The 13,564-nt window shown below is 36.6% G+C and overlaps 2 protein-coding genes across 3 annotated transcripts in view; both read left to right on the top strand.

Moving 5' to 3' along the window:
* The window catches only part of Rabgap1l (RAB GTPase activating protein 1 like), a 548,268-nt gene that overhangs the window by 195,575 nt on the left and 339,129 nt on the right, over positions 1 to 13,564 (top strand). The window lies entirely within an intron of this gene.
* On the top strand, positions 7,619 to 12,614 carry Gpr52 (G protein-coupled receptor 52). The gene is made up of 2 exons (XM_029538435.1): positions 7,619 to 8,159; positions 9,375 to 12,614. The coding sequence occupies exon 2, from the start codon at positions 9,594 to 9,596 to the stop codon at positions 10,677 to 10,679; it is 1,086 nt and encodes a 361-aa protein (XP_029394295.1). The 5' UTR covers positions 7,619 to 8,159; positions 9,375 to 9,593; the 3' UTR covers positions 10,680 to 12,614.

The raw sequence follows: 13,564 nt of genomic DNA, 5'->3' as shown, positions 1-13,564 counted from the left end.
GGAATTATCATTTTACAGAATTGCAAAGATTTGTGGTCTATGCAACAAGAAGAAATCCCCAAGTTCTGCAGCTTTCCCTGGCTTGATGTGAGGAACAAGCCTGTGTGTATTTGTCAAGTGTCCTTTATTAACTTATAAGATAGAACAATTATTTGGATAGGGTGTACCCAAAACAAACCAACAAACAAATCTCCAAACGTGTTAAAGGGTATAAACCCAGCGGAAGGATGCAGTGATGTTGATAGAAGTGTGCTTCTCGAGAGTTGGCATTGGTTCCAGAGTGCTGAGGAAATGCACTGTGGTAATAACATGTGTTGCTACATTTGTTGATAAATATTGGTTATTTGATTAGGAAGGAACAAATGAAACTAAGGGCTTTTGATTTTGCAACAGAAATGCATAAATCTGTTTTTATCCCTCAGTATGTCCATCTCTATGAAAAGACATGAATTTCTGTTACTTCCCAGTTTGAATCCTTCAGATCCCTCACCAGTACTTATGAAACTCTAATGAATGTTCCCTTTGTGAGGTAGACGGGATGCCAGAACATTGAACAATGAATGTCTAGTATTTGATAGAACTTCAGTAATTTTCTAATCTAGCAGACCTCTAATTAGATGAATCTGGGCACAGCTTTGCAATAAGTAGGTATTTTTAACCTTTAGTGTATTCTACAATGGCACTTTGAGGACTTATGGTAAAGAACAAGTTAGAAGACCAGAAAATTCAGATTCTGTACAAACAATTGTGCTCAGTTATTGGACCTTGATTCCATGATAATCTCCTGCTTATTCATGGGATTTTGCAGTCTGTAGGACTACTGAATCCATACTGATGGATACATGTGGAGTATTACTGGATTAAGTAATGTAGAAATGGTACTTCAAGCTATACCTCAAGATTTTGTTTGTTTGTTTTTTTAAATTAAATTCTAGAAACAGTTTGTAAAGAGGATGCATATTTCAGGCTTTCTTTCTCAAACCTGAGTCATAGATGCTGCATTTCAAGCCAAGTTAAGGTTTGATTATTCTACACTTCATGGCTCTTTAAAATTCTAGTTGCTATAACAACTTTGATATTTCTTTATTATTTTTAGCATGTCAGTTGCCATAACAATAAGATATCTCAAAAAAATAGCAAATTTTTTTATAATGGAAAACTTCCTTTCAATTAAAAATGAGGTAAAATGAACATTTCTTTCCTTTAATGTTAACCTGTTATTTAAAATGTGATGTTTGCACATCTGTGTCCATACAGTTTTGTATACTTTTTTATCCCCAAGAGATGTTATATGGTTACCCTTTCCCACTATGATTGTACTGTATAAAATTTGAAGGAAAATGACCATTTCATCTCCTTTCTCTGAGCTAATATTAATTTTGTTAAGATTTCATTTAAAAATTGTACTAAATAATCTAATTTTCGGATGAACTAGTCCATAAAATAAGGAAACCTCTTAGATATGAGACTTATGAAAACTTGACCTTTTTGTCCTGTAATTTGAAATGCAATTCCAATGTTTTAGTCATACTAAAAATTGTGCCATTTCACTTATCCAGAAATAACCAGCAGTCTAGGACTAGCTGTGACACCAAGAGAGGAGTACTTTGAGAAAAAGTTATCATAAGCTTTGTTTTCAGGTATTATATACCTTTAGGAAATTGCAAACAGGAACTTAAAAGAGGAAGTAGAAGATATTGTTCTATGTTATGCATAGAAAGTCAAAATAATGGGATATGTATATTAATTTTAGTATCCAGTCACTTGTAAAATTAAACAGTTCTTTCTCTATGTCCCCTATTGTCCCTACTGTCTTTAACTCACATACTACGGTATGATTATGTCGGAAGACAGTGTTCTGATTGATGTTAACAGTGATGATCACACACTGTTAGGCAAATATTAAGTGAGCATTCATTGTAGGCATGTGAAATCACAGATTCATTCATTCATTGTTATTTTGGTTATGATTTTCACAAAGCTTAAGTGTTTTATGTCATTATTTTTGCCAGGTATACATGCACACGATCCACACATTTTACAGACTGAATGTTGTCCTTACTGAATGTTCTTTTATTTGCACAAATCTTGAATTTGTGTGACTGCCCATGAATACATACACTTGTATACACATGTTCACATGTGTGAGCATAAGCACACTATTGATCCAGCTGCCACTTTGTTATAATTCAGAAAAAAATAATCTTTTTTATGTTTTAGAACTTTGTGTAAAGTGTGCTCTTTGAGGCATGATTTTCGCTGTTAGTGTTTAAGTTTATCTGTGTTTTTTTTTTTTTTTGTTATTTTTATTCCTTTGTTACTCTAAGTAGCAGGCTACAATAAGTGTATAATCAGAGTTTCTTCAGGTATATACCTGTCGATGATGTATATGCTGGTTCTAGTTTGGACTATCTAGTTTTGTACATGCTACCTGGAACATTTTTTGTGCAAGACTTGATATCTTAGCATTACTTTGTGGGTGTATGTGCACAGTTTTTGGATTGAGAGGGTGGGCCATAATGTAGATTTATTTAATACCATGAGGATTTTTAAAATGTTTGTCACAGTTTCTAAGTTTTGGCCATTTTATACTACCACCACCAGTCTGTAAAAATTTCAGTTGTTTTGCAATCTTATCAAAAGATTTTATTGCCAGTCTGATAATTTTAACCACTGTAGTAAGCACATTGGAAACTTATTGTTTGATTTTTGCCTTTAACTAATGACTTGAACTAAGCGCCTTTCACTCCCTATCCCTAAATGTTGTATATAGTCATGGTACTATGTGATGCTTTGAGTCATATATAATTATGTTGTAGTCTGATCCAACCTGGGTGTGTGTGTAAAATAAGGAAAACTCGTAGATATGAGATTTCAGAGACCTTGGACTTTTTCTTCTATGTTACTTGAAATGCATGTCCAGAGTTTTAGTCATTGTAGAATGGAGCCATTTGACTTACCCAGAAATAACCAGCAGTCTTTGAAAAGCTGGCCTTTCTTGGTGGTGCATACATTTGAAAATGCTTTTTTTCAAATTCCAAAAATTAAGTAGCAAAATACATTTCAGTAATCTGCACTCACTTTGTTGTGCAACAATAGCACAAGAAAACTTAGTTCCTCTATGGAGTTATCACGTAGTACTCATTAATTAACATCTTTCCATCTCCCCGTAACTGTTGCCAGTCTCTGAGAACCACAGTTGTACTCAATCTCAATTGCTATCAGGTTTTGATTATTTATATTTTTATTAACTTACAGTGTCAGCCTTTGTTAGGTGTATGTTGTGCTTGTAATCCCTGTCATTCTTTTAGTTTGCTGATTTTGTTAATGATGCCTTTTGATAAAAAAATTTGGAGTATTATTTAATTAATATTTTACATTATTATTTTTGTTAACTTATAACCTTTGGTTCTGGGCCATGAATATATTATCTCTCTAGTGTGTTTCCTTGTGGAAGCTGTTTGTATTTCATTCACATTTGTCTGTAGATATTTTATTCCTACAAGTAAATTTTAGGTGTCATATGAGGAGGTGACCTTAGTTCATATTTCCCAGTGGGCGCTGAGATTTTTCTAGTGCCCAGGCTTGTTTTAGAGATCTTACTGAGATTCAATTGACGGTAGCTATGACCTTAGCTTTTGCATCATTTCCTGTCCCTCAGGTCTGTAGTCTATGCTTTCTAGGCTGTCTCAGTGGTCTTAAAGTGGATCTTGAGACTAGGTTGTGTCAGTCTTCCAAGTTTCTTTCTTATTTTCTTTTAGAAGATTGTTTTACTGTAGTCATCTCAATTTCTTTGTTTACATATAAGTTTTATAATCTGCACTTGGTTGGATTTACAGATGAACCTGCCTAGATTTTAATATGAGTATCCAATAGATAAACTGGTGAGAACCTGTTTTTTTTTTTTTATATGATAGCACATCTTCAAAAACATGATGGTATATCCCTGCATTTCCTTAAACCTTTAACTTTGTCTTGGTGACACTCTGTAATTGTCAGTAGAGATATTATTATGATTTTATTAACTGTACCCATGTATTCTGCTGTATGAGCCTAATGTAAATGGTTTATTGTTTTATTATTTTAATTTCATGTTTATTACATGTATATAGCAATGAAGTACCTCATATTTTTACAAAGCATTCTCATTTCCTCATGTCTTAATGGGTATAGAGTAGTTAATTTAGTATTTCTCACATACACAGTTATGTCTTTCGTGAACGACTTTTCCTTTTCTCATTTATTATATTGACTGAGACTTGGAGTGCATGGTGCATTGTTAGTCCCATTCTGAAGGAGGAGTCAATTTTCACAGTATTTCATTGTGAAATACTCTACAAGTATATGTCTTTATCAGGTTGAGAAGACTCTCTCTATCGTGTCCATAAGTAAAATTGTGTTATTTCTACTTAATTAAATATTTAATTTTTGATTCACAATAAAGAAATGGTAAGAAAATAAACATTTGCTGTGCTGTTTAGAGCTCATTTATCAGTAGATTATTATGTGTATCACTTTTAGAGCATTTGCTTTCTAGCACTTAGCTCACGTTGCCTCAGCATTATCCTGAATAGTACATTACAGGATAATTGAAACTGCATTTAGTAGCGGTTGGCTTTCTTAAAATAAGTAATCAACCATTGTTGTTTGCTAAAACTCAAGTTTTTAAAGCATTTTAACTATTGATAAAGAATTGGATTTAGGGAAAGTTGTAATTACTACTATTTCTTTAATATTCAAATATATGAAGAGATCCACTTTTTTTCTTTGTAATTTGGTCATATTTTCTGACTTCTTCCTGGATGTCTTTGTTATACAAGGGATTCTCGGTGGGTTTGTTTATTTTAACATTATAGAAACTGTATTTTTTTTGTCCTCATAGATTGTACTAGTTGTTTCCATATATATTATTTAAAGATTGTGATAAAATGTGTTTGTTAAACTCCTATTCTGTTCCCAGTGGTATTAAATCGGCACTTAGATATAATAGTGAACAAAGCAAGTGTTGGTCCCCCATGAGGCTCCAACTTGCTCAAGAAGACAAGTGAATGAAATAAATAATTACAAATGATGGCAAGTGTAGGATCTGGTGTGGTGCTCTGTGGGAACTCACAGCTTTCCCAGGGGAAAAGGTTATTGGAAAGATTGCCACTGAATTGAATGAGAGAAAGATGGTAGCTAGCACACTGAGCAGCCATTGTAAGTACTCTGAGGCAGCAGGCAGTGCAGTGAGCCTGGGCTTACAGTGGTGAGGTGTGGAGAGTTTGTCTAACCTAAATTACCTAGAAGGAAAACGAAACTAGACAGCTAAATGGAGACAAGAGTTTTTTTTTTTTTTTTTTTTCAATTTTTTATTAGATATTTCCTTCATTTACATTTCAAATGCTATCCTGAAAGTCCCCTAAGCCCTCCTCCCCCTGCCTTGCTCCCCTATCCACCCACTCGCATTTCTTGGCCCTGGTGTTCCCCTATACTGGGGCATATAAAGTTTGCAAGACCAAGGGGCCTCACTTCCCAATGATGACCGACTAGGCCATCTTCTGCTATATATGCAGCTAGAGACAGGAGCTCTGTGGGTGTACTGGTTAGTTCATATTGTTGTTCCTCCTATAGTGTTGCAGACCCCTTCAGTTCCTTGGGTACTCTAGCTCCTCCATTGGGGGCCCTGTGTTCCATCCAATAGATGGCTATGAGCATCCACTTCTGTATTTGCCAGGCACTGGCATAGCCTCACAAGAGGCAGCTATATCAGGGTCCTTTCAGCAAAATCTTTCTGGCATATGCAATAGTGTCTGTGTTTGGTGACTGTTTAAGTACAATGTTTCCCTGTAAAATAATACTTTGTAACATCTGCATTACACATATTTACTTTCCAAAACTAAAACTTAAGATTTACTATTCTAACTTGTCTCATAAATATTTCTGTTGAGATGTGTACTATCTTTCTGTATTTTATTCCACCCATGAAGATTTTTAAAATAACACAGTCTTTCAGAAAGACAATTTAATATGGGGGACAGAATAGGCTTTCTATGTTTTATAAACCATTTTACAAAACCTGCAGAGAGCTTTCTAACATAGTTTCTGAATGGCAGCCATTAGTAGAAAGAAGAGGATGTGATTTAGTGATACAGTGTTAGAAATGACAATTCTAACCATTTCTAGTATCAGTGTCTTAAGTGTCGTTGGAGTCAAGCCATGCTTCCTCCTCAAGTTCTCTCTTTGCCCATTTGTGGAGCAGTTACTGTACTTGTTGCATAGAGATTCACTCTTTTACAATTTATTATATGTATTAACTTATTAAATGGGGGAAGAGAGAGAAGGAAGAGAGAGGGAAGAGAAGGATAAGAAAAATGAGAAGGAGGGGAAGGAGGGAGGGAGAGGGGAGGGAAAGGGGAGGGAGAGGTACCCTCTAGCTCCCATTGGCATGCTTGTGCTAGGGTGCACATGTGACTGCCAGTGGAAAACCTGTGGGAATCTGCTCTGTCCTTCCACAACGTCATGGTGGGGTGTCACAGTGGTTCGTGACAAGTGACTTTTACCTGCTGAGCCATCTCAGGCTTGAGATATAACAATTCTATAAAAACAAAGTGTAAAAGCCCATTGCAAACATTTTGGCATATAGGACATGTTTTTAACAAGTATTGCCTTCCATTTGTATTTTTATTTTCCTGATTTGTTTTAATCCTATAACAATTGTATAATTTGTTTGGAAGGTTTTTTTTTTTTTTAATGTATTGAATGATGAGAAAGAGGCTTAAAATAAATGAATGTAGCATGTAAACTTAAATCAAAATGTTTTAATATATGTGAAATACTTGAGCAAATATTTACTTTGTTCTACTAACGTAAATATATGTATTTCAAGCACTGTGGGATGAATTTCTTTAGCTCTGACATGTTTAGTGTAGTAAGATACATATAGACTAAGTGTTTCTGTTTATTCTGATGCTCTCTGTCTTCTGAGATCATATTTGAGCCAGGTATTTCTTCAGACAGGTTTCACTGTCATGGTCCAGTCCTGGTGATCTGCTGTTCAGGTCCTAGTGCTAAGCTCAGCACACTCATGTGGGTGTGGCAGGTACTGAAGAGACCATTAGCTGACTTTTAATCAAAATATTACTGTTCATTTTATAGTGAAAAAACAGTAGTTATATCATTTAGTTCATGGGAGACTTAAATGATTTTTAACAATTCATGGTTTTTGTACCAAAGAGTATTACATTACTGCTGACTTTTAATGTCATAGTACCTTGTGGTGGTTTCTCTACAAGGTTTAAAGGGATATGCCGGTTTTGTTTCCCTAGTACTATCCATAAGAAATAATTTCTGCAAATGCTTTAAGGGGAATGCCTCCACAAGTCCTTAAGTACCGTTTGTATATTATGAGGATTGGTCAGTTTCACTGTCTTCTTTTGTCAGTTTTGATTCGAGATTGCAGAGTAAGTCTATAAGCCTGCATGTGCCTGGCAACTGTTACCTAGTGACAGTTTCAGCTGCAGTAGCCATTGGCTGTGCTGTAGATTGGGGCAGGAGGACCGAGTCACCTTTCTGATGGTGAGTTCTCCATCAGCTCAGGAGGAGGAGGAGGAGGAGGAGGAGGAGGAGGAGCAGCAGCAGCAGCAGCAGACAGTGGCTCAGGTGGAGGCAGCAAGACTGAGAAACTGTAAAGAATCTCCCGGCAGCTTCCCGATAGCTGCATCACAGTAAATCGGACTTGTGAATCTAGCAACCCAGTCTCACAGCTTATCAGAGTGAATGTACATGAGAAACATCACCTTATTCCTATAACGAGAACTGTTTTCTGATAAGTGAAACTCAGCATGTGCAAGGAGGAATATCCCGTGGCTGACAGAAAAGGACTTGCCCGGATGATGTGTTGCTGCTGCACGAGACAATAACTTTGAGAAGAATGCTTTCTATTAAGCTGCTACATTGGACCTGAAGGAAAGGTTTTCATTTCTAGTGCATGCTAGTTCTTCAAAAGCTGTGACAAGAAAGAGTGACAAGAGACTCCCTGAATTGTTTATACTTGGGAAAAAGACTTTGACAAATAACACGGTGCCAGACTGACCTTGGAAGCCTTTCGGATGGATTCTGCCCTGCCACAACCGCAGTATGTCAAAGTCCAGGACGTAAATCCATCTTGATGTTTTGAGGTATTTTAAAACAAGACTATTTCACAAACTACCTGATGGCCCTGTTTTAATTGTGCTTTTGCTTAAAATAGAATACAGGAATAGACACGATATTTTCTTAACATATGGCTGTTAATAACTGCAACTATAATAAACAAGGTAATTTTCCACTTTCAAATATTTAGTTGAAAAAAAATATTTAGTTGAAGTAATGATAGAATGTGTTAGTTATCGAATGGAAATAAGAAAGGTCTAACAAATTGGAATATGAAGCCTACTAGAAAGACTTTAGAAACAGATACCAGCAGCATCTCTAGTGAGATGTACTCAGTGTGCAGGGAGGATTCCATTATGGTCTAAATTTCATCTATATTTATGAGATTTGAGCATTGTTGCAAGTGTGAGGAATTACTTCAAGCTATACACTTTATTGTGCTTTTCTATAAGGAAATATCATATTAAATAATGAAAGTTATTTTCAGTTATAGATGCTGAAGTTAATACCCAAGATTTTATTTTGAAATAGAAGAGATATAAATTACAGTGCTCTTAGCAGCACCAGCAACTGGGGTGGTATAAAGCTGTTTTCATATAAATGTTTAAAGAACGAATACAGAATCAGGACTTCAGAAGTTTCCCCTATTTTTTAGTTTTAGGTGTTATCTCACTATTTCATTGTGTAATATATTCCCCACTGGAAATTACCTTTTATTTTCATAAACATTATATAGAAATCTGGAGCCTGACTTTTACTGCCAGTGTATTTCATTGTATCCACACAAATGAATCTTTTGAAATTAGACTTGACAGAATTGTTGTTCTTACCTTTTTAAAAATGTAAGAGAAATGGCTCCTAAAGTTTTCCATCCACATCAGATGTGAACCTCTGAGACCAAGGACACTCTGTCATATGAACTTTTTCTTGGCTTTCCATCTAAAACAAAGATCTTAATTATTTAAATTATAAAATATGAGTGGTTTTCATCACAGCTCATCACAGTAGAAGCAAGAGATCTCAGACAATTTAGGAATGTTTCTTTCATTGCTCATTTTAATTGATTTCTAAGAAACTTTCTCTTAAGAGAAACATTTCTTCCCCTGATTTTTTTTTTTTACAAATTTAAATTTTCATAGTACTAGCTAATAAATCTATTTTCTGTAGAAGTGCCTGTATCTGCAAAAGTTGCTTGCAAGCATGGGAGGGAGCTAACCAGAGACCTCTTTTCACCTTTCTAGCTCACCCTCCTCCCTTATCCCCCAAAGCTGAGATGTGTCACTGGTGAACTAAGGCTGATGAAGAGACCTGAGCACACTGTGGGATGCTCAGCTGTAATACAGGCACTGGCACTTTCTACTGAAGCAGGTTCTGAGACACTGGTTTGCAGAGTTTAACAGATGCTGGCCCGGGCACCTGCTTGTTGGAGCCAAAGCTGCAAATTCCCTTAATTTCAAGCCATGAATGAATCCAGGTGGACTGAATGGAAGATCCTGAACATGAGCAGTAGCATTGTGAATGTGTCTGAGCACCACTCCTGCCCTCTTGGATTTGGTCACTACAGTGTGGAGGATGTCTGCATCTTTGAGACAGTTGTCATTGTCTTGCTGACATTTCTGATCATCTCTGGGAATTTAACAGTCATCTTTGTCTTTCACTGTGCTCCACTGTTACACCACTATACTACCAGCTACTTTATACAGACCATGGCATACGCTGACCTCCTCGTTGGAGTTACCTGCTTGGTTCCTACTCTGTCCCTTCTTCATTACTCTACAGGTGTCCATGAGTCACTGACTTGCCAGGTGTTTGGATATATTATTTCAGTTCTAAAAAGCGTGTCTATGGCGTGTCTTGCTTGCATCAGTGTGGATCGATATCTTGCAATAACCAAGCCTCTATCCTACAATCAACTGGTCACTCCTTGTCGCCTGAGAATTTGCATTATTATGATTTGGATTTACTCCTGCCTAATTTTCTTGCCTTCATTTTTTGGCTGGGGCAAACCTGGTTACCATGGTGACATTTTTGAATGGTGTGCCACATCTTGGCTTACCAGTGCCTATTTTACTTGCTTTATTGTTTGTTTACTTTATGCTCCTGCTGCCTTGGTTGTCTGCTTCACTTACTTTCACATTTTCAAAATTTGCCGGCAGCACACCAAAGAGATAAATGACCGGAGAGCTCGATTCCCTAGCCATGAGGTAGAGGCCTCTAGGGAAGCAGGACACAGCCCTGACCGTCGCTACGCCATGGTTTTATTTAGGATAACTAGCGTGTTTTACATGCTGTGGCTTCCGTATATTATTTACTTTCTTCTAGAAAGTTCTCGTGTCTTGGACAATCCCACACTGTCCTTCTTAACCACCTGGCTTGCGATCAGCAATAGTTTTTGTAACTGTGTAATATACAGCCTCTCCAACAGTGTTTTCCGCCTTGGCCTCCGAAGGCTTTCTGAAACAATGTGCACATCTTGTGTGTGTGTGAAGGATCAGGAAGCACAAGATCCTAAACCTAGGAGACGGGCAAATTCCTGCTCTATTTGAAGAGAATTACATAGTAAATCAAATGTAATATGACAGTGGTTTTGGATTGTATTCTTGATTCATTTGGAAATTTGCCCTAAAGAAATATTTATGTGAATAGTTGACCATGAAGTGAAGAATGAGATTAAAGATCTTTTTTATTTCCTTTTGTGCAAGTCAAAAAGAATGGGAAAGGATGTTTGAAGAATAATTTTATAAGAGAATTACAGCTTGTGAATATATGTTCAGTGTTTGATCCTCAGCACTGATGATAGAAGAGGAACTTCAAGTCTACAAAATAGGAGCAGACCGCTTGGTATCTCTCTCTGTGTCCTCTCTGCCTGTGTGTCTGTCTTCTATCTAGTCTTATTCTCTGTTCTTACTCCTTAGACTTGTGGGAGTTACTGTTTGTTAACTCCCCTTTATGAGAAGTGCTGGTATGTATCCATGGCCAAGTGTCGCCTTGTCCGTCTACATGAGTTGTGTTGCCTTTAGAGAGGATGCACAGTGTTACTGTTTGTTATTTGTCATACAACCCCTGTGCCTATGTTCTTGTCATCATCTCCATAGCCCAGATTTCTACTACGAACAGAACGGAGCAGTATCTTTTCTGCTGTGTAGAAGGCCATATGCTTTCCTCTCCCTTCTCTCAGCGCCTGCTATTGCTCTTTCAGTTTGTCTCCAACCCTGTGGGACACATTCTAGAAGTGTCTTAGCTGATGAAAGAATCCTCTGTATGAGGCAGTCAAGAGGCTAAACAAGCTATTTTTCAAACAAAGCAATCTCGCAGCTGGGAGGTTGTATTTAATACTTCCGTGGATTTTGAAAACATTTTTACCAGCTTTCCTTTGAAGTTAGTTTGGGTGCCTAAGGTAAAGTCCTCTTGGCTATGATGAATTTTCTTTTTAATTTTCTCTATAAAGCCCACAATAGTACTAATGCAGATGCAGATCCCTCACCAGTGATGATACATTACTCTTCGTGCTGCCCAGGATCCCTTCAGAAGGAGCCTGACACAGCAGTGATATCCTAGGTCTGTGGCAGGTCACTCTCACGTTCATTATTCATTTGTGGTGTATGTATTTGGATATTCTATATTTTTTACAAAAAATATGTTATATTACATGATCTGTGCCTGATGTTTTCTTAGCACAATTCAGATATCAATGTTGTTTAAGGTGTCAACATTGGAAAACATATATGGTCTACCTTTAAAGTGAAAATACTTTTGTGTCATTGTTATTCAGATATTTGTATTAGATGAAGCTGCATTCTTACAGTTGCTGGGAATGTAGTATAATTATAATAAGTAGTTAGGTATGTCAGTATTTTGTTTTCTAATGGTCTGTTTTCAAATGCAGAGATGAAGTTATTTTTTAGTGTGCTACCTGAGTGTAATAATAAGTTAGGTGTTGAGGTTCAGCCATAGTAAAGTGGATGTGAGCAGAGCAGCTTGTGTTTTTACCCTAAACTCTTGACTGGAAGAGGTTTGATACTTTCTACCACACTGCTGAGGAGTTTTCTTCAGACTTTTGTCTTTTATGAAAAGTATTTAATGAAGCGTGCCTATGACTCTGACACAGAAGCCCACCATGTCTGCACCCTGGTGTTTTGATTTAAGCAGTCTGTTAAAGAAATGTTGTCACTTTATTAAGGTTGTTCTGAACCCCTGTATATTTTTTAAATATGTAAGAAAGGTTTAAAATAAATAATAAAATAGTATTCTATATATCAAAACCAGATTTTGTATCAGTTTACTGAAACTCCAGGAATAAGAGTTCCTTGGGAAATCAGAATCAAATTTTTGTGTACTTCATAGATGAGGGTTGTGTGGAGTCTTGTTTCCTGTTCGCCAGTGATATCATAGATGAATTGAGGTGTACCATTTTAAACAGTATTTTTATTTCTTCAAATATGATAAATAAATTCTTCAATATTACTTGTATTATTCAGGAATCCATTTTTGTTTTGTTTAATTTAACCTTACTTAGAGGGGCTGGAAAGGTGTCTCAGGGATTGAGAGCACTTAGCACTCTTACAGAGACTTGAGTTCCATTCTCAGCACCCCGTGGGGCAGTTACATCTGTCACTGCTTCTCTATGATTGCTGGTATCCTCTTCAGACCCCTGCAGCACCACACTCATCTGCACACACCTCCACACAGACATACACACACACACATACATACATACATAATAAAAATAAGTGTTCATGGGAGTTTAAAGTCTGGACAGGGATTCTGGAGTTATTCCCTCTCCTGAATTTTCCTCATAATGTTAAATTGGTTTCTGCCAGGTTTAACAGTGAATTTTATGTGTATTCTAACATTTAATCCTCTCTATAGCCGTTACTCACATTACAGTTATTATTTCCAGTCTAGAACTGAGGAAAAATGATTCACTCGGGATCACTCAACCAATTACAGATCCTTGTGCACACTTCTCTGGTGGCTTTGCCTGTGTCTGATGCCAGTGTATCCCACAGTTGTCTATACCTGGCCTTAGCTGAGGAGCTGTCTGCACTGTAGTTCAGATAAGCTTCCAGGCCTGTGCATCTCTCGCTGTGCTTTTTCTTCAAAAATTTTCTGGGCATCATTTATGTTTTCAGTGCTTCTTTGCCTCGTTTTTTTTTTTTTTCTTCTCCATGGAGTATCATCTTCTTTGATCTTGTACACTTCTTTTATTAAAACCTGTTAAGCCCAGCCTTACCAGCATACTTTATAATCAAATTGAACCTCTGCTATTTCCTCAATTTTTTTGATCATTTATGGTAGATTTTCCTTGAATAGCTTTTCAAAGCTCTTTGAACTTTTCTTTTCTTTTCTTTTCTTTTCTTTTCTTTTCTTTTCTTTTCTTTTCTTTTCTTTTCTTTTCTTTTCTTTTCTTTCCTCCTCTTCCTCCTCCTCC

The sequence above is a fragment of the Mus pahari genome, chromosome 5 (genome assembly GCF_900095145.1).
Source record: "Mus pahari chromosome 5, PAHARI_EIJ_v1.1, whole genome shotgun sequence".
Classification (NCBI taxonomy): Eukaryota; Metazoa; Chordata; class Mammalia; order Rodentia; family Muridae; genus Mus; species Mus pahari.
Note: the sequence above shows the minus strand (reverse complement) of the source record. Positions and strands in the feature narration are given on the sequence as shown.